The 21062-nt window shown below is 32.2% G+C and overlaps 2 protein-coding genes across 2 annotated transcripts; one reads left to right on the forward strand and one right to left on the reverse strand.

The window, feature by feature from the left end:
- The first annotated feature begins 1176 nt into the window (after nt 1-1176).
- Nucleotides 1177-14798, forward strand: LOC106717662. Its single transcript, XM_045679404.1, has 32 exons — nt 1177-1250; nt 1358-2399; nt 2467-2707; nt 2817-2934; nt 3008-3262; nt 3333-3916; nt 4036-4190; nt 4322-4516; nt 4709-4832; nt 4990-5143; nt 5321-5544; nt 5729-5939; nt 6018-6214; nt 6320-6484; nt 6668-6874; nt 7198-7402; nt 7658-7844; nt 8148-8325; nt 8410-8631; nt 9480-9647; nt 9797-9895; nt 9982-10050; nt 10242-10345; nt 10717-10766; nt 11029-11227; nt 11653-11865; nt 12094-12235; nt 12358-12502; nt 12875-13053; nt 13886-14107; nt 14243-14326; nt 14582-14798. Exons 1-32 carry the CDS (start codon nt 1247-1249, stop codon nt 14741-14743), a joined length of 6504 nt encoding a protein of 2167 aa, XP_045535360.1. The 5' UTR covers nt 1177-1246; the 3' UTR covers nt 14744-14798.
- Nucleotides 14799-14954: 156 nt separating this feature from the next.
- Nucleotides 14955-17101, reverse strand: LOC106717656 (non-structural maintenance of chromosomes element 1 homolog). Its single transcript, XM_014511567.2, has 5 exons — nt 16917-17101; nt 16551-16849; nt 16084-16242; nt 15578-15711; nt 14955-15111 (listed from the first exon to the last, which is right to left on the reverse strand). Exons 1-5 carry the CDS (start codon nt 17014-17016, stop codon nt 14955-14957), a joined length of 849 nt encoding a protein of 282 aa, XP_014367053.2. The 5' UTR covers nt 17017-17101.
- Nucleotides 17102-21062: the final 3961 nt, after the last annotated feature.

Consider the following 21062-nt stretch of genomic DNA (forward strand, 5'->3'; position numbering starts at 1 on the left):
AAAACTTTGTTACCCGTTGTTAGGAAAATAGCAAGAACGAAACACATTTGACAATTTTAAAGTTAACGTGACAAAGAACTACATAAAGTTATTTTTAAAAAACTTGACTATGAATTATGGTCAAACTTCAACCAATAGGTGACTAGTAAACATAAAAAGAACATCAAAAGTGAAAAAAGCCCTACAAAGATGTGAAAGGTCCAGATCCGGCTGGACTTAATCTTTTACCTAAAAGGCAAGGCATGTCTTACGTACCGAATCTAACGCAAAGGTTGTTAACAATGATTAAGATGACAGTAACGTAATCGTCAAGCATGTTCTGTTCAATGAATCATCTTATCTAGTCATGGATCAGAGGATACAATACGAAATTAATACGACGTCAAATCATAATATATGTTATGTCCGCGTATGTAGGTTGTAGTGCCGTGCGCATTCGTTTTAGAGCTTGTGTCGAAAACATTACGTCATCTAGAAGCTTCCGAACAAAGGTTTAACGTTTGACATTATCACTTATTAGGGTAAAAGACAGGAAACTACTTTCTAAAGTCTATGTAAAAACCTTACGTTTTTTTCATAATTATATGAGAAAATAGTTTTTGAAGCATTGCCTAAAAATGTTGTTACTAAAAATAAGCTTCTGTTACATGATTTATTGAAAAAATGGAGATCATAATCTTATGTTACGCAATGCGTACTAGTAAAAAAACCTGTATCTGCCTTTTGTAAGAACGCTAAGAACCTCACAATTTCACATTTTAAATCCTAATTGTAGGATTGAACTATTGCTATTTTTTATTAAGTTTATCTAGTTTATATCACTAGATCGACATGTTCGTATTAAAATTCAAAATAAGTGTGACTCGATGCAAGGATCACGAATTTTCATCTTGCCCGATCCTAAGTTATCTCTTAAGTTCCTTTCAGAATCAAAATAAATTTGTCGGTTACGAACTTACGAATATAGGTACTAGTAAATGACATAAGTTTAACTAAATCAGGCGACCTATTTCAGTCATCAATCAGAGTGAAGTTAGTTAACTTAGATTTTATAAGCAAACACATTATGTGTCAAAGTGTCAGATTCAAAATGATTGAAATTCGAACTAGTAGACCCCTAGTTTAAATAAAAACAAACCTACTAGATTGTTTGTTTGTTAGGCCATTGCGTGTCATTGCAGTTGATGTTATTTGTGGAATTAATTATATTAAATGCAATTAATATAACAAATCTCATAAACTAAAAATGAGTGAGTATTTATCCTATTTGATTAGATTTTAATAATCAATAATGTGTCATAAAACACAATCTTTATGTAGCGGAATATTTTAATGTTAAAATTCTAAGTTATTCCAGGTGGTGATGAAAATGAAGATTCTTCACTAGATGTATATCAATACAGAAATGAAACAGACAGACAAAAGAAGTTTAAAATTGCACCAAGAATTGGGCGATTGTCTAGAATTCAGACGGACGGTAAAGAAAAACCAACAAAAACTTACGCAATACTACAAGAACCACGAACAGATTACAGTAACAGAAAACTTCGTTATGTTATGCTAATATATTGTAATCCGGCATGGAAAATATTTATCCTCTCTGTCCTTTTTGTATCCTATATTTTAGAATCTTGTCTGTATACATTTTGCCGTAGACTAGAAAAATCTTTTTGGATCATCATACTACTGTTCAGTTTGAACGCCATCTTTGCTATCGATGTTGTTATCATATTTGGATTGAAATTCTTCAAAAAATGGCGTAAAACGCTAAATTTAATGGAACCTGATTTGTATCGTGTTATTTTAGATATAGTTTTGGCGGTTCCGTATTCTCTTCTCTATTTTATAGACCCAGATCATTCTTTTTTCGATTTCTATACAATATCTCCTATAATCGCTACAATACGTGTCTACAGAATCATTGAATATTTTTACGACAGATCAACACAAGCCGGCAGCAATCAATGGACCACGTTTTTGGTTCAATACCTAATACTTTTCGTGTTATCTGTTCATACTTGGACTTGTCTATGGTATTTGTATGCTTATCGAAATTATGATATACATAAGAATCGTTCTTCTTGGTCCGTGGCGGCCGTTTACTTACCTACGGAGACTACGTTTGATTGGTACTTCATATGTGCTTATTGGTCTGTTATGTTTCTTACTACAAATGCTTTAGGCGATCTCTACCCGGTAACTACAGCTGAAAGAGTCACAGCTACAGCAGCTATATTAGTCGGATTTTTACTTACTACCATAGTATTTGTTGGATCTTTGACTTCACAATTTATTACCATAACCACGCGTCGTGCGAAATATGTAAGGCAGTTGCAGAAAATACAAAATCATCTCAAATTAATTAAAATGGATGAAATTACAACCAAGCGTATTATCAGGTACATCAATGTTATTCCTATTTTTATACATACTAAATGCATTTGTAATTTTTAAAATGTTTTACAGATATTATGAAGATCTTTGGTACGAGAAATCAGGAGTTTTCAAGCCAAAGTTATTAAAACTCCTTCCATTTCCTTTACAAATGGAAATTTGCTATGACCTGAACGCAGTACCACTTTATAGTTCATTGATATTTAGAAAGTTACCGGAAGCTTTTTTAAGACGTCTTTCCGTGAGAATGGGTCATCGATTCTATTTACCAGGAGATATTATTTATAATCATAACGAGAACAAAACTGTTATGGTATGCTATGTAAAATAGTTTTTTTTTTTTTTAATTTTAAATTTTTAAAAAGCATTCTCGTATTTAAGTGAATTACACATGTACAAATAGTTTTTTTGAATTAATTTAGGTTTGCGTAACAAGTGGTGTTTTAGAACTATTATCAGATGAAGACGACGAGAGTCCAATGATATCGTTTTCAAAAGGAACGTGCTTTGGAGAAATTGCTTTGATATTAAATATTCCAGGTATGAGTAGTAAACTAATTAAAAACAGTAAATAAATTTCAACGACTAAATATATATTTTGAACAAATTACAGCAAGATGCACGGTAAAAGCTGCAACTTATGTAGAATGTCAAATTCTAAGAAAGACCGAGTTCACTAAATTAATGATCACGTACCCAGATTTGATAGGAGAAATACGTAAAGATATATTAAAACGAATCGCTAGAAGTCGAGTTAGAAAAGAAAATCAAACTGGCGACGATCAATTCTTATTGAACATTTATGTTTCTAAAGATCGTAAAAAGAGCAGTATCAAATGTTTGAAAGATAAATTAAGATACAGACAAGGTAACTGAAACTAACAAATTTAAAACACGTATTTACATAAAACATAGCATTAACTAGAAATTTTTAACAGGGAAAACGGAAGTGAACTTAACAAAAGATGATGAACTTGATGAGAATTGTTTAGATCTCTACATTATCTCCGATCACATAAAAAAGAGAACTACATCATTCACTTGCCTTAATTCCAAATTCCCATGGATTTTGGAATCCGAGTGTTATCTGGCAAGATACTGGGAGCTATACATGCTCTTAGTAGTTCTCTATATTTGTATACTATATCCTTTTTATATCGGAATCAAAAGAAATTTTCCAGACGGTTCCCTATTCTATGCAGAAATCGTTACATCTATTTCATTGTCTATTAACATATGTATCTCATTGGTGACTGCTGTGAAAACAAAAAAGCGACATATAAAAAAGTTTTCAGGCATCTTGAAGTACAGACTAAATTCACCGTCGTTTTATTTGGATATATTTGCTTTAATACCTTTCGAGTATATAGTAACAATACATACGACAACTATGTACTACGATGATTACAGAGAACACTTGTTTTATCTGTTCAAAGGGACTAAATTGTGCCTTGTCTGGCGTTTAACATATTTTTTTGAGAAACTGGAAAGAAAGTTATTATCCAATTCGATTCTTATTAAGGTATGCCATAGAGCGACACTGATTCAAAATTTATCAGTTTATTTTCGTGGTCAAATTTCCGTTCTCTTTGAAGATATCAAGATCCTAGAATGTATGTATTTATGCGTGTTATTTCACAGATCGCGAAATACTGCACATTTGTAAGTCTGTTATGCTATTGGTGTGGAGTGATTCTCTATATGGAATCATGTTTCGTAGCGCGCTGCTCTCAGAATTCATGGTTCGCAAGAGCTATTACAGAAAATATTAAAAAACCCGTCGCAATACAAATGCGGTACGTGTAAAACAAAATCTTACTGAAATTTCAGTGTCATAGACTACATTTTGGATTAGTACAACTTAGTTTAAACTAAGCACGTAGCGTACACTTGAGTATAATGAAGTAATTTTTTGAAATCATTTCAGTGCTACCAAGACTCAATTTCCACTTGTAACTTCGATATACTTTTCGACTACTCTATTACTTTCTGTCGGGTATGGTGATTTTTCTCCAGGAGATAAACATGACATGGGGCTGGTCGCATTCCTCAGTCTTTTCGGAGTATTACTAACTGGATACTGCATATCGGAGTTCTCTTCTGTAGTAACACATTGGTCGAGGTAAAAATGAACTTACGATTTAATTCGATAGCATATTTGATAAAAGAAACTTTAATTCTTAAGTTTCTGAAAGGTCTATTAAATTAAATAACAATTTAAACACACAATATTAAGTTCTATCGACTTTACGTCCTAGTAATACAAATTAAATTAAATAACGTTTAACTAGAGCTATTTAAATTTATGTTTTAGAACAAAAACAGCCTTTTTAGAAGTGATTATCACCATCGATAAATTCATGAAGGAGAACAATATGCATAGAGCAATTAAATCAAGAATCATGGCGTTTTACGAATTACAATGGCAATATAATTCTGTAAGAAAGCTTTAAATACTCTAACTATACACAGATTCAATTTTATTTTGCTAAAATAACAAATTGTATGATTTTACAATTTTCCATTCAACATTAATTACTCTTCTAGAGTTAGGGAAATGTGGATCGAGAATTAATGATACTAATCTTGTTGCAGGGGGTAGAATTAACAGATCAGAGTTGGTTGGACACAACAGTGGTACCTTCAGAGTTACGGAGAAAGGTTCTACACCAAGCGCGATTCAAAGCCTTAACGTCGATTAAATTTTTTCAAGTGAAGAATAAAGCATACATACAGACTTTAACGGGAAGTAAGAAAAAATATTGTAAAAAAAAGTACCGTAATAGTGCTTCCAGGAATTCTGGCAGAGAAGCTAAGGCCATTGAGATATGTTGTACTCAGCATATCAGCACCTACCGATAAATTGTCATTCAACAATTTTTTTTACAGTTTTAGCGACTTCTTAAAATATTATTTCGTATTACAGTGGCAAGAGACGTAATACTTCCACCGGGTGAAATAGTTTATTATGGTGGAACAATACCAAGAGAGTTATATATTATAGAAAGGGGTTATTGCTTGGTAACATCTAAAGCTATGAGAGAGGCAAAGAAGGAACGCGTCGTAGGTCCCGGAAACCATCTTGGCTTGCTGGTCATGTTGTACGGAGTACCAGCTGTCAATACTGTTGTTACGTTAACTCATTGTAAGGTAAATATAATTACATTCTGACTTCCAACTGTAGTTGGACACGAAGTCAAAGCAAAAAAAAATTAGAATGTTCACTAGTAGTCCCATAGGTCTATTAAAAATAAACCTGACTTCCTTAATCAGAACACGGAAATAAATTATATGAAACGATATATCATCAATGAAATATAATTATTTGTTGCAGCTTATAAGCATAAGTCACGTTGCATACACGTCAGCGCTAAATTTATTTCCTGATATGAGAGAACACGATGGTCTTCTTACTCCTGAAGAATTAAAAATGATCGCAGATCAAGCTAAACTGCAAAGCGCTGAAGCATATTTTCAACATTATAATGTTTCTGAGAAGGCTCCGAAAATGAAAATCACCAGCTTTTTGCAAGATTTTTTAGACAGTATGTTAAGTATAATATTTTTTTCACTAAATAGAATTTGTATTATTGAATAGATAAATCTATAAGTATTACTTTCAGATTCATTCATAAACGTTTACAACGATTATAAAAGGAAGAACCAGAGTTATTTCAAGTCATTCAATCAGTTCACAATTCTGAGTAAATTAACACCGTACTTACTAATGCCAATAGCCATAAAACCGGACGGTATTTTTCTCAAGACCTGGGCTATAATTCGAATTTCCTCGGCCTTTATAATGAGTTTATTAATACCGGTAAAGTATCTTATTATACATTAATACGCATCGTTGGAAGGTTGTTATGTTCATACGATCAATATCTTACAAATGATATTGCAAACAACTTTTTTTTATTTTCAGATCATTGTCTCAATGGCTCCTTTATATGGCAATTACAACACGTCTTTATTAGTGTTCGAAACGATTGCTTACGTCGATCTGTATTTGATGCTGCACGTTGCTTTTTATGGCGCTAAAAATCAATTAATCTATCATCCGTATTTGACTGCTAAAAATTATATCACGGTTAGATCACGTCCATAAAATCTTTCATATAGAAAAATAGAAAAGAAAATAAAACATTCTAAGAGTCACCTTTGAATTATAAACACTAATTTATTAAAAGACCAATGATAGCAAAGCAAAAGATGATGATAATTGATAAGGTAATAGTTGAAAATTGTTAATTAAAAACTATCTTTATTGCAGAACGCATTTGTAGTTGATTTCCTTACATGTTTTCCTTGGTACGCTTTATGGAAAATCTTCGTACCGAGACATAACGAGAACCATACGGAGGAAGAACACTATATAAATAATCATCTGTACCATTGCATATTGCGAATGATTAATGTTCTGCAAATACACAAATTATATGCTGCTTTTTGGACTGAATCCATAGGAGCTTTAAAACGGGTAAGTAATTACAAATCAAAAAATGAATTTAATGTAGGCCCATTAACACCTGGAACCTGAAAAACAGGAGAAAATAAAGAAAAGGAGAAGAAACAATTTTAACAAAACACAAAAGACCTACCATCAATGCCTGTGTTGTGGTACTTTTCTGGTCGAACTTGTCTATTCATTTATCTGCTGCTGCGGGCTCTACCATATCCAAAATGTAACATCCAGTATTGTCGTGTAATATAACCGTCATTATTGACCTACAATTAGGTTTCCGTTAAAAATCTTTACCTTTAAGTTTTGTCTGTATCACCTCACATGGTATTTCTTTTCAGGCATATCTTATGAGCGTTGTACAATTCACTTTATTAACGGTCTTCTTTTTGAATCTGTATACGTCCATTTTAATAACAATGTCATGTACATATGTGGTTGCATCTGATCAAAATGAGTTTGAACAAAGAATAGGGATTTTAGCAGCAAAAGGACCTTTAATGGAGGCCACTTATAATCCTGATGGAAATATGATTTGTCAACTTGGTAAACTTTTTTGTTTATTACTTGCTAACTATGTCAATCGTTGCCTTACATTTTAATATTGGATGTTAACCGAAAAGTAAATATGCTATGCATGCATGCATGTGTACTTGAAAACTGTGAATGAATAAGAACCAATTGGTTCAAAGAACATCGTCTTCATAATTATAATTCAGGAATATTATTAGTTTTTCTACTCTTTTATACGAAATATAGATTAAAATGTGAATTAACGTTAGGTATGAATAAAATCGACAGGTTCGTGGTTAGATGAAGCGAAAACATTCAAAGTGAAAAACCTAACGCCTGCGAAGGCGTACCTTTTGGCGTATTATTGGTCAGCTACAAGTTTTAGCGGCGCTGGATTCGGTGATATCATCGCGCAAGATACCACCCACATGGTCCTCTCCATTTGCGTCATTGTACATGGATTTCTCTTCTTCGGGTGGGTAGATGTTTTTAATTTATTCCCTTACAAATCGCTCCTTTTAACAGATAATTTATTTTTATGAATTCAAAGCAGGTGCTTATAATCTTAGTAAAGTAAAACGCATTAGATTCGACACAACACTACGAGCGTTTTTTGTTTCAAAATATGAATGTGAAAACTTCATTACTACATCTGAAAATATATTATTAGATTTTCAAAAGAAATATTTTGAATTGTTTAAACTTTCGTGAGACATTACACAAATAAAATAAAGGAAAATGCATTTCTTTCTTTCATGATAATACTACTTTATTTTAGATACGTTTACGCGAGAATGGCTTCATTAAAAGCGATGGCTGATCAGATGGTGACGAACTTTCAAGAAAACGTGAAACATTTAGAACTATTTCTTAATAGGGAGAAAGTTGCTTTTACACTTAAACGTACGGTCATTGACTATTGGAAGTATCAATGGAAAAGGACTGGCGGTTGGTCTGTTAGTGTCTTTGATGAAGACGATATTATGGTTTAGAATGGAACATTTTAAATTTCTCACATATACCGTTATTCACGTCCACAGCACCAAACTATACTCGGAAAATTACATTCTAATTTAAACGAAGATGCAGTATTGTACATGTATGAAAAAACACTACGAGAAATACCTTTGTTTGAGAACGTAGAATATTCCTTCTTCAGATCTTTCGCGAAGCAGTTGCAAGAGCAGTATTATCAAAAAGGCTACATGGTGATCAGAGCCAATGAAGTTATAACCAGCATGTATATAATTTACCGAGGAAAAGTAAGTATCGTGACTAATTCTTTTGATATGCCCTTTTACCTTAAGTTAGTTATAGGTATAATGATATTTGTCAGTAAACAACACAGATGATGTATTTCTTGTGTGCACATTCGTGGGTTTCGACAGTAGAAGCAACTCATATTGTTGTTCCTTTAAATCTCTATAGTAAAAACAGAGACGACATACGTTAACGCAAGTGTCGTGGCAGTTCACCTTAAAATATACGTTTAAAAACTATTTCTAACGATATAATCTTCTAATAGGCTCAATAAATTGTAGTCCTGATGGGAACTAATATCGTGAAATGGATTCTGAAGGTTGAGGTCGCAAAGGTTAATAGAGCGGTCTTCAATTATCGATGGTTGTTAATCTGGTTTAGATGATTAAAATTAATTTACGTAATTACGCCATCAAATTTCTATTACATTAATAAACACTCTCTAATCCAAAACATGAAATAAATGCACTTGTGCACAATGATTTAAAGATATTGTGGGTAGTAACTTTTGTAAAAAAACATATGTTTCTATTGCCCACGTTATATACTGACCAAACTCATTTAATTCAAAATTAATTCATTGTGAAATCTAGACAGCATAAGTTCTAATACGGAAACATGTTAATTTATAAACTTACGATTTAGATATATACCTCGAGATGATGTAATAGGTTGAATACGCCTCCAGAATAAGAGTCGTCAGAAATATATGTATGTGAAATTCGACTGCAAATAGTTTAGCGTCAGTATTTTCTTTTCTGTATGTATTTTATGTTATATGAGACGAGGTAGTATGGTAAAAGGTGAACATAAGGAAATGTCGAGCCATTATGCATGTAATAATCATCAGGTAGACATAATATCGGAGAGCAATGAAGTAGAAGCGTGTATGGGGCCTGGTGGTATATTTGGTAATATACGAGGTGCATCGAGATATTTAACACAATCGAATGTTGTAGCATCTAGAAACATAGACCTATTATCCATACCAGGAACTGAATTTTATACTATTTTGAAGGTTAGTTTCAATATTCAACATTACTTTTTTCTAATAAAAAGCGGTACGAGAAACTGTAAAAGGGTCAAACAAAAAGTTGTGATTTTAGTGTTTTGGCTTTTCTTTGTCCCAAGGAAACTATTTTTTTATCTATATAATGTGTATTTTAGGGTTATCCATCGGTATTAAGAAAAGTAAAAGAATCTTTTAGTTCCACTACCAAAGATTACGTTCTATCTACTATTATGTCGGAAAGAACTAGCGTAGAGGTGAGTATATTCTGCTCTAATGGTAGCCACATGAAAATAACGAAAAAATGAAAGAAGCTTACTATTCAAATTGTGTTGCTCTTTAGATTCAGCCATTTTCTTTAACGTACGAATCAGGAGAGGAAGAGGACAACGATGTTAATATATATTCAGATGTAAGTAAGTTTTCTAAAAACATTGGTGGTCATAAATGGAACTTAAGTACAGCATTAGGCGTCTCCCTATTAATGTCAAACTGGAGCTGTCTTGTCATGTTTTGTGTATGTCAATAACATGTCCCACCGAAGCAGGTACACTGTACACTATACATTGCTTATCAAAACTAGTAATGACAATAATTTTTTAGAGTCCAGAAAAAAGTATAACTGAGTCTCATGGTTCAAGATCTTTTTCATCAATAGGGAATACGGAGTACATTGCGGCTAAATGGTTACTGTTCAAGCCACACAGGTGTGTGCGAAATCCATATTTGATCCAAGTACTACTTCATCATCTCCTTGACCTTATACCACTTACGTAGGGTCGGTGCACCAGGTTTCCGTCCTCAAAATCAATCTGTTTGTTGTTGATCCAAGTACTACTTATACATTTTAAAGAAGGCAAATGTAAAGAAATTATTAAAGAACAAATAAAGCAAATCTCATACACATTTTATAACCATATCAAGTAGGAATAAGAAGGTAAATTGAAAACAAGTAAAATAGTATAAAGACCTTGCAATTGAATCACAATGTCCCGGATTCCTATAATTTAATTTTAAGATATAAAATTGAGATCTAGAATAAAAAAAAATACATAATGTAATGTAACATTAATTACAGATGGTTTCGAAGTAGCGTTGTCCCGGATTCGAAGTTTGTCACATTTATGGGTAAGTGCTATTTAAGAAAGTTTACAATTTTAAATAATTTAGTATAAAACCTATCCAATTTAGTGTAAAACCTATCCAATTTAGTATAAAACCTATCCAAATTAGAGTTAAACCTATCCAATTTAGTATAAAACCATTCCAATTAGGTGTAAAATCTATCCAATTTAGAATAAAACCTATCCAATTAGGTGTAAAACCTATCCAATTAGGTGTAAAACCTATCCAATTTAGTATAAAACCTAACCAAAATTTTTATTTCCAGATTATTTTATTATGTGTCTATCATACGTTGATTTCATGATACTGGTATATCAAATGGCTTTCATGTCGAATGCTTATTTCTTATATATTTGTATAGTATTCGATATTATTTTTATCTATAAGATCTTCTTAGATATGCATACAGGTTATACAAATAGATATGGAGACTATATTCTCAATCCAAAGAAAGTAAGAAAAATGTAAGTAAATTGATTTAATCGTTATTAAAACGTGAAAAAAATTAAACTAGTATATAACAATATAAGGACTTATCGTTGGTTTCTGGGATCAAAATCCCTATTTACGACATGCCTGTCATTATTTTTGACAACACAAAGAAAACAATATGTTTTATACAGGTGTTTTGGTCTCGGAAACGATGCGTTTCCGAATATTTGAAAATAAATAAGTAGTAAGGTAAGAAATATAAGAGTATGTGTATATGTGTGCATAGAGTATATAGTTTTACGATTAAATTTCACAGCCGAAACACTTCTATTAAAACATATATCTATCTCTGTTTTATCAAATAGAGTAAGAGAGATGTCAGTACGTTTAAATACAAGTGTTACGTTAGTGAAATCCCACAGTTACATGCTGCACTCTTGATGATATTTTGCATTAGGTACTTTTCCAAAACATTCCTGAGAAGACGAGACTTCCTGTCAATTCTGCCGGTTTGTTACTTAGCATTTGCGATGCAGTTAAATCCGAACATACAAAATGCATTATTTTGTTACCTCCGCACACCGCAACTATTCAGGATTACTTATCTCTTCACGTACAGACAACATCGGAAAATAAACATCGGTTCCGCTAATTTATTTTTAAAATTAAAGTAAGTATATTTTCAAATTGTTCTTTCAAACTGTTCTTTTCTATAAAGATTTACACAATAGTTACTCACCTGATGTACCGCACCGACCCGCAATAAACAGATGTTTCGAAAACTTTTGGTACTACGCCTTTTCTGTAAAAGAGGGGATTCCTTTAGGAAAGGAGAGGCGTAGTAACTTTATTGAATTTCATATAAAATTTTTGGTGATGTCATTATTTTATCTTACAGCACTATTGTTATATGGGCGTCGATATTGTCACATGTGAACGCCTGCTTATTCTTCAAACTATCTTGCCTCACGCCTGTTCATTGTAAATCTGCAAATTGGATGTCCAAAGAAGAGTTGAATTTACGTGCACAATATGCAGAGGTGAGAAATTAAACATATCAGCGATTTTATATGATAAAGATAATATTTAGCTCAATTATCTCATCTCGTATATTTAAGAGTTATCTGTTATTAAAATAAACTTTAGTTTTTATATTTAACAGGGAAAATATTTCTCACTGTACATAACTGCTTTATGGTACATGATAAATTTATTGACAATAACCGGCACCGGGGATGTATCTTCACAAAACGATTTCGAAGTTATCGAAACAATTATCGTTATTATAATAATTAAATTTTGCACAGGTAAGTAACAGTTTTTATTATTTTTTAATAACTTGACGATATACTTTCAACAATAGAGATTACAATGATTTCGTATAAATGTTAGTGGAGCGTAACTGCAAGTTCACGTTCCCGAAATCTTTACTAGTTTAACTAAAAACAACTATGTATATCTAAAAAGTATAAGCCTAACCAAGAATATAAAATTCCTAGCCCGGGGATGCTTAAATTGGTATTTTATTAAATCACTGTAATATGCACAAAGGAATTAGTTTCATATTTTTCCGCAATAAGTCGAGGTTTTTTTTTATATTCCTGGTCAGTCTAATACATAATATGCATTTGGCTATGTTCGACACTAGAAAAATATAGTTAAATCTAATGAGTTCCCAGGTCTATTAATATCAGAAATGTCGGCGATGATAACCGCACATTCGTCGTCTCGTATCGCGTATGACTATCAGATAAATGAACTGAAAGACGGCCTGCGAGATACTGATCTTAGTGACCATCAGATGAACAAGATGTGGGACTATGTATGCGAACTGTGGAACCGGCAGCAGGGAAGACAAGTGAGAACCTATTTTACCTTTTTTTTTTTTTTTATAAGAGAAGGGGGCAAACGAGCAGCGGGAACACCAAGGTGTTCATCGACGCCCATGGACATCTGCAATACCAGAGGAATCGCAAATGCGTTGCCGGCCTTTGAGATGGTGATACGCTCGCTTCTTGAAGGACCCTAAGTATCAAATTGCATCCCCGGGCTAGGAATTTTATATTCTTGGTTAGGCTATACTTTACTTTAGATACCTATTGCTTCTTAAAAAATAACAGCTACAAAAGACTGGCATACATACGCTGGGATTCTAAGAGCAAAATCTCTGTTTAAATATTATTGTCACAGATTAGGGATGACGATGTTTTGTACGGAGCTTTGGATCTCAGAAACCTACGGTTAATCATTTATTTATTCAGTTAAATTTCCGCATACGCGATGGTTACGTTCCATAAATATGCCTACAATTTTTTTTTCAACGCAAATATCGGGATCGCGAATAAGGACAGTTGACTGTATTCGAAACAAATCACAGAATTGATGCATCATGGTAACCAAATACAAGCTGGTTTGACAATAACACAATTCACGCCCGAGATAGAGGGATAGGCAGAGGTGACGGATATCTATTTGACGCAGTCCTGGCAACAACTCTGTCGCCTTATCCATGTTCATACATGTTTGCATACATCTTAGTATCTTACCAATTTGGTCGGTTTGACCTGCCACAAAATGTTTTATCCATGTGTTAAATACCTACATTCCTATTAGGTAATAAGAAAAAGATATACATTCAAGTATGCAAAGTGCTTTTGGGTAGAAGATAATTGAAAACACTCATTTTTCAGATGCCAGAATTAGTGTACAAATTACCATTCCGTTTACGATGTCAAGTGATGCAAGCAGTGTATGGGAGTCATATAAGAGAGTCTGTTATCTTTGGGAAAACGGACGAAGACTTTAAGAGAATGTTAGTGATGTGGATGAAGCACTGTGTCTTCTTCCCTGGCAACTACATAGTGCAACGCGGTGACTCCGATCAATGTATCTACTTTATACATAGAGGAGAGGTAAAGATGATGGTGAACGTGTTTTGTAAACTTTTGGTCTTAGAATATGAGATTTTATTCCGTAGTAAAATCAACGAACATTATTAATTGAAACTATGGGCTTTTACTATGGGTTTTAAAGTACTTTTTTTTTAGGTGGAAGTACTAACAGTGCATCCTAACTTAACTGAATCTATTTACGATGTTCTGGGACCGGAAGATAGCTTTGGAATAGCTCAGGCAAGTGTAATTGTTGGTTTTCATGGCTTTTGATAAATTTAATTCCAATAAAAAAAACCAAAACAGAAATCACTAAAAAACTTAAATATCAATATGACCGCCATGTATGGAAATTGACGTACCTCTGTTTATTTAATTTAAACTTTGAATCGAAACAAAGAAGAATGTAAATCCACATCTACGAGTAACATAATAATATTCATAAAAGAAATAAAAATAAAGCATCATTTTTAATATTTTAATTTCTAATTACAGGGGTTATTTGTTGGTGTACAACATTTTTTCTCATTCCGAGCAAGAACTGTGGTTGATATAGTTTATTTGAAATTAGACGAATGGAAATATTTATTGGATTTCTATCCAAAATCAGCAAAACTAGTGAGGAAGAAAGTTGAAAATGTTTATTTAGCTATATAAAGCTAAGAATAGTACAGAGTATGCTTTGGTCATATTTTAAAACAATAACTTTTTCACCGAGCCAATATTTAATTACAAAAAAAATCAATAAAGAAAGTATAAAAAAAATTAACACGGCTTTAATTTTAGAAAAAAAAAAACACTTAATAAACCTAAAAATCACAAAATATTACTTAAATAAAAATTATAAAACTAAATTGAAAAAAGTACCCTATTCTGGTCTCTTCCTCTTCCTCGTGATCCTCTGTGAGATCTCTGGTATGATTTCCTGTGTGCCATCATCTACATCCATAGAACTGCATGTAAGAGGTACAGTTTCATCAAACGTTGTCTCCTGCGTTTCTCTCAAGCGCACACTTTGTGACAATCTGGAATTGACAATGTAAAAATATTACAAGCTTTGTCGAAGTGTGTAAAAGCAGTTAATTGAACACAATTTCCTAATCTTAATTGGTTTCAAGTAGATAGTTTCATCGGTCCACCTTAAGGAGACCCACACTAGATGGACCAATGATTTCGTCAAGGTTGCGAGAATATCCTGGATCAGGGTGGCATAGGATCGGTAATAATGACGATCTTTGGGGGAGCCTATGGCCTGTAATGGGCTACATGTGGCTGAGATGATGAGGTAGTTTCACTGTGGGTTTCTGCCACAACTTTAGTACAAAATCATATGCTACTAGGACTGAGTCGCGGGCGACAGCTAGTCTATCGTAAGTATCTCTAGCATTTATGGCTTACACAGAAACTAGATTTTACTAGAAATTTAATAAATTTAATTCCAGATATAAAAAATAGAACAATAAGGTTAATATTTAAAAACATTACACTCACCCTACACAATTCAAACGGTCCAATTGTGCCTGATTAAAGTCGATCATACAGCACGGCCATTTTTGTAGCTTTTCCAAATATTTGTTTAGACATAGCGTGTGAACAGCTAAACCACAACCAGGACAGTTACAACCCTGAAGTTAGAAAATAATTTTTGTAACATTTATATAAACATTGATCTTTCTTATGTAAAATTAGTGAATATATTGTCAAAAAAAATCTAGGAATAGAGATTGACAAAAATTTTAACGATCAAAGCTTCAAGAAGGAATGTGAAGTGATATATTATATTGTAATTTTACAATCCTGAAAAGAAACTTACTTAATTTACCTTCAAAAAGGAAAATAACTCACAAAGCTGAAGGATATGAAATAGTAGTTAAATAAAGATAGCCTAGAAGTGCTAGATTTAAAGATGTTAAAAACAAGACATTAAAAGCTATGTGGTTGAAAACAAATAGCTAATTATCAATAATGTTGAAAAACTATAAAATAAAATTGCTTACCCTAAACACAACCTGTTTACAAAGGCAGCATTCTTCAATAATATCAGGCATATTTTCCCTGAAGTAACCTTCAAATTCATGAATTGCTCGAACACCAAGTGCATAATTAGTATCATCCTTATCTAAATATCGCATCCGACACCACACATTTAATAACTTCTGAAATAATGCAAAGATATCAATTTATTACTGTGTGTTATTGTGTTATGATTATTGTTTGTTTTTTTTAAATCTTGTAACTAAAAGAGTGTTAGTTATTTGGCTACTGATTTTCTTAGAATTATTAATGAAACATTTGTCAACCGCTAGTTGAATTTATGTTAAATAATTAAACCGTGTAACAGTCAATGTCTTCCCTTCCGAGTCATGCGCCACCTAGATTTGAAGATTTCATAAGATCTTTCTATAAATGAGGAGGTTCCATTTTAATATTAAAAATGTAAACTATTACGTCTAATATATCTTACCTGTGCATCAGTCTTAGTAAATGAAGACTTCATACTGCTCACTAAATTAATGGCATGTATACCAGTTATTTGTCGAGTCGCTGTGGTCATAATTTGTTCCAATAAAATTCGGAAGTATTCAAGTTCAGTAGCGGAGAATATATTTTGAGATTTAGTGGCATCATCATAACCAAGAGAAAGAAACAGAACAACTTCTTCTGAGGTAAGTTCATCATTAGTTATCTTGATCTTTTGTTGGAAGGGTCGTATTTTTTCATTTATGTCTTTAATAAGATCTTTAGGAGAAACGTCGATCTCCTCTGGAACAAATAAATTTATGTAAAACCGGATTATTTTATAGTTTATTTTACACGATTATTCTATCACCTGTGAATGTATTTATTATTTGATTAATTTCTGGCATAGCAATAACTCCTCGGCTAGCAATAGATCTCAAAAGAAATTTATGTATACGATCGTAAGTCATTGTACTATTTTCAGTTCACTTCACTTTTGATATTAGGAATTTAAGATTCTAAAAAATATAGAATACTTCTTAAAAAGTAGCAGTATACAACAGCAAACCCTAAAAATTCAAATCAAACCAAAGACAATTTGGCATGGGTCATGTCATCTCGACTGTCAATGTCAATTTGTTTTGGTCAGTGTTGCCTATATTAATATGACAGACTTTAGCAATTTTGTTAAAATCAATTTCAAGTTTATAATATTGTTCCTCATAAATTCTTGGAGGAATGCTTTATTCCAGATAAGCAGATTTTCTACATAATAGATAATATGATCTATATCATGTTTTTCACAGCATACCACGTAGCGTTTAGTCCGTCCAGTTTAAAACCATAATTATTACTCTTACTAATTAATATTATGCGAATGTTATGTTGGTTGGATGGATGTATATTTATTTGAAGGTTCAACAAATGCTCAACTTTTATTCGTAGAAATTTGGCTTAGTATGGAGGAACACTTAGGCAGCCTATGATATGCTACTAAAGTTTTTTCATTCCGAGCTGACTGATTCGCGGGTGACAGCTAGTCCTGAAAGTAAACTATCTCTGGTATACTTAAACACTACACTATTTAGCTATTTAGTTAACACGTGTTTAATAATAATAAATTAAATGATGTACTTTCTGTTTTTAAGCCGGACAAAGTAAGCGGATTTCTAGTCTAAGCAGTTAAATGATTAGCAGCAAAAATTTCGACTGCAACGATATAAACGAGGCGTAAAGTTTTAATGTACTTTTTGCAGTTGGCAGAACAACACGCCATTATTTAGAGATACTGCAAACACATGTGTGTTTATTTATGGTCTTAATAATTTGTTAACAGCGTTTCGGGACTTATATTTAGGTTAGGATTTTTTTTACTTATGCTAATGAAGTTTACATAGCCGACTTGTTAATATTTTGAAATTTCAATTTGATTCACTTAAATTTTTTTGCTCAACTTTTTTTTTTTTTTTTTTTTAAATTTCATAACTTTTATAGATGATCTTATTTAAACAATTATTTTATAGTTACCCTCCTTATATTTACGACTTCCGTAAGGTAACTCAATTATACATAGTTGTAAAATAATTTTGTAGGTTTTGCATTCTCGCACTGGATACCAAGAAAATTCCTTGTATGGGAATTTTGTGATGGGTAAAGCAAATATTTGAGACGTTACCAAAGCCACAATCATCTTAGACGACGACAACGTGACTCAAGCTGCGATATTCGAATAACTCAAACTATTCTGCAGCGTTTGCCTTGAGGTTTAAATTGCCACCGCTTTTAGTAAACTCGTGAATTTGATAACTTCTAAGCTTCCGAGTGGGGGATATGTATAAAATAGAACAAAGTGAAAAGTTATTAAAATTAAGAGATTTGAAATATAAATAAAGTGAGTGGCAATTAAAATTCAAAAACGCCATTTGTTTAACTAATTTACGTCACAACTTGCAGCTCCGATAAATAAGATTTGATCTTAAAATAATATGGTAAGAGTTTGAATTTTTGTATTTTAATTTCGAGAAATGAATACATTTTATTTCTATTCTTGAATTTGTTAAAATAGAATTGTTCACATTATAAAATAAGATGAAGCTAGATTTAAATAGATACTTAATACAGTGATTAATTACATTCAATGTTTTTAAATGCGGATATTCAGATTGTGTTTGTAGTTTTATTTACATATTTCTTTATTTTTTTCAAAGCCTAAGGTAGGTAATGATGGTAATGTGAAACATTTGGAACAGTGCCTAAATGTAAACGTGTTAACGACGTAATTACTGAACTAAACGCATTTACGTTTTATATTTTGAGGTGAAAATTCACAAAGAGAAAGAAGAAGCTTTAGAATAACTGCTGTTAATGTAAGTGTGAGTATTTTTTTAATTAAATTTTACAATTTTCTATGTGAATGCTTGAAGGAAATTCCCAAAGCCGCAGTCGTTGCAGGCGACACGTTACTCCGGCGTCGATGTTCGGATAATTTGAACAATTCTGCAGCGCTCGGCTCCAGCTACAAATTGCTGTCGCTGTTCGCGCGCTCCAGAATTAGATAACGACCTAGACAATTTTCCCAAGTTATGATGTATGAATTATAGAACACATATGTAGATTATTGACTAAGCCCTCCTACTCTTTGCTACTTAACTTTTATATAAATTATATCGCACGGGACACAATAAACGTTCAAAATAACTGTTTTTATATACATCACTTATTTATATTGTTCTTTTAAATAGAAATAAAATCACAGTTTTCAATCACCATGTTAAATTATCAATAATTAATGGATTAGATTGAACCACTCAGCGCCCGCGTTAGGCGAGTCCCAAAGTGTCCTTTTGACTCCCCTTAACTTCCTAGAGATGACTCAATCGTTCGCCGCGATTAGTGAAGTTTCTAAACACGACGTAATATCGAGACAAAAGACGTTAACAAGTTGGTGTAACTTTAACGCAACCCTCTTCCTATGAGGTCCATTTATGCCTTAACTTATGTTTGGTATTTTACTGGGTGGCTTTTTTAGGCGTTATGTTAATTAATTTAGTTTTGTGTTGGTTAAATATATGATTTTCGAAGCTCAGTTCTGTGCGTTCCGAAGCATATAGTGAAATTCGAAGTAATTTTCTTGAATTACTTTCAGCTGTTCAGATGAAGTGGTATCGAACCTGTACCTACATTTGTTTAACTTTATCGTATACATGTTTCTATTTAAATTTAAAAAGGATAATAATTAATTTCTAAAATGCAAAATAACTATATTAAAATTGAGTTCGGAATGAAATTCTTTGGCTGTCTCGTAAAAATGATTTAGCTTCCAATATTAAAGTGCAGTACTTCACAGTGCTCTGAACTTATTACAGCGTTCAAAGAAATAGACAGACTCGCTTTATGAGATTTATTAGTCCGATATAAGTGGGTTATAAATAATTGAATTTAAAATGCTACTACATTTTAAATTGAATGTTATGAAATTGAATGTTATAGAACACGGATCTCAAATCTCCTACTGCTAGATATATTAAGATAAACTTTTGTTTTCTATTCTTATAATGAAAGGTGGCAAACTAGCAAGCGGCTACCTGACATCGCTAAAATGAGAAGTGATCGCTACCCATTGGCAAGTACAATAAAATGCAGATGCGTTAAGTTGACATAGATTGCCTTTTCCTTTCCTTCTTCTTTCCAGTTGAGCCCACTTCTCTTTCCATCCCTTCTTTATTTGAAAAGGCAGGGAAGGATTATTTCTTCTTAAAGTTTTGTTTATCTTATTTTACTTTCTTTGTTTGATATTTATTTTGGAAACAGTAAATGTGTTAACCAAATATATGTACCAATAAAACTGTATGGAAAAAGAATTATTCAGTCAGGAAGCAGTTAAAACGTAGCACTAGCATCGTTTGCATTAGACTCAAGTAATTGGTTCCCAGATTGCTGATTATCCTATTTCCATTTGGACACCCTATTACTGGATAAATAAATGTACACTATTTTCTAAGTGAGAAATACACAAAGCATGAAATAGGTCTATAAATTTAAAAATAACTAAGAATCTATTATATATCGTTAAATCAGTTCGGTATTGAGTTTTAATCGAAGTTTTTAATTGAGTTGTTTATTTAACAAAAGAGAACGCTCGAGAGAAATGAAAATAAATTTATAATATTAGTATACATATTTTGGAAACAACGAAAATGTATTTACCTAACAATTAAATCATAAACATATCGCAAATACTACTCAACCAACACCACATTTAATGCTTTAAATACTTCGAAGTGAACAATTAAAAATGAGTGTGTAAAATAAATATTAACTCAAAATGTTAGCCACTATTGACAATGGTCAATAATATATGCTCTTATGTAGAAAATGCAGTATAATACCGAGATTACAAGTTCGTTTATTTCGCTGTTATTTCACATTTTAGAGAAAACTAGCTGATGCTCGTATGTATTAAATATATTTTAAATATATAAATACAATTAAATCGCATAATAAAATTTCATTGAAA

The sequence above is a fragment of the Papilio machaon genome, chromosome 9 (assembly GCF_912999745.1).
Source record: "Papilio machaon chromosome 9, ilPapMach1.1, whole genome shotgun sequence".
Lineage (NCBI taxonomy): Eukaryota > Metazoa > Arthropoda > Insecta > Lepidoptera > Papilionidae > Papilio > Papilio machaon.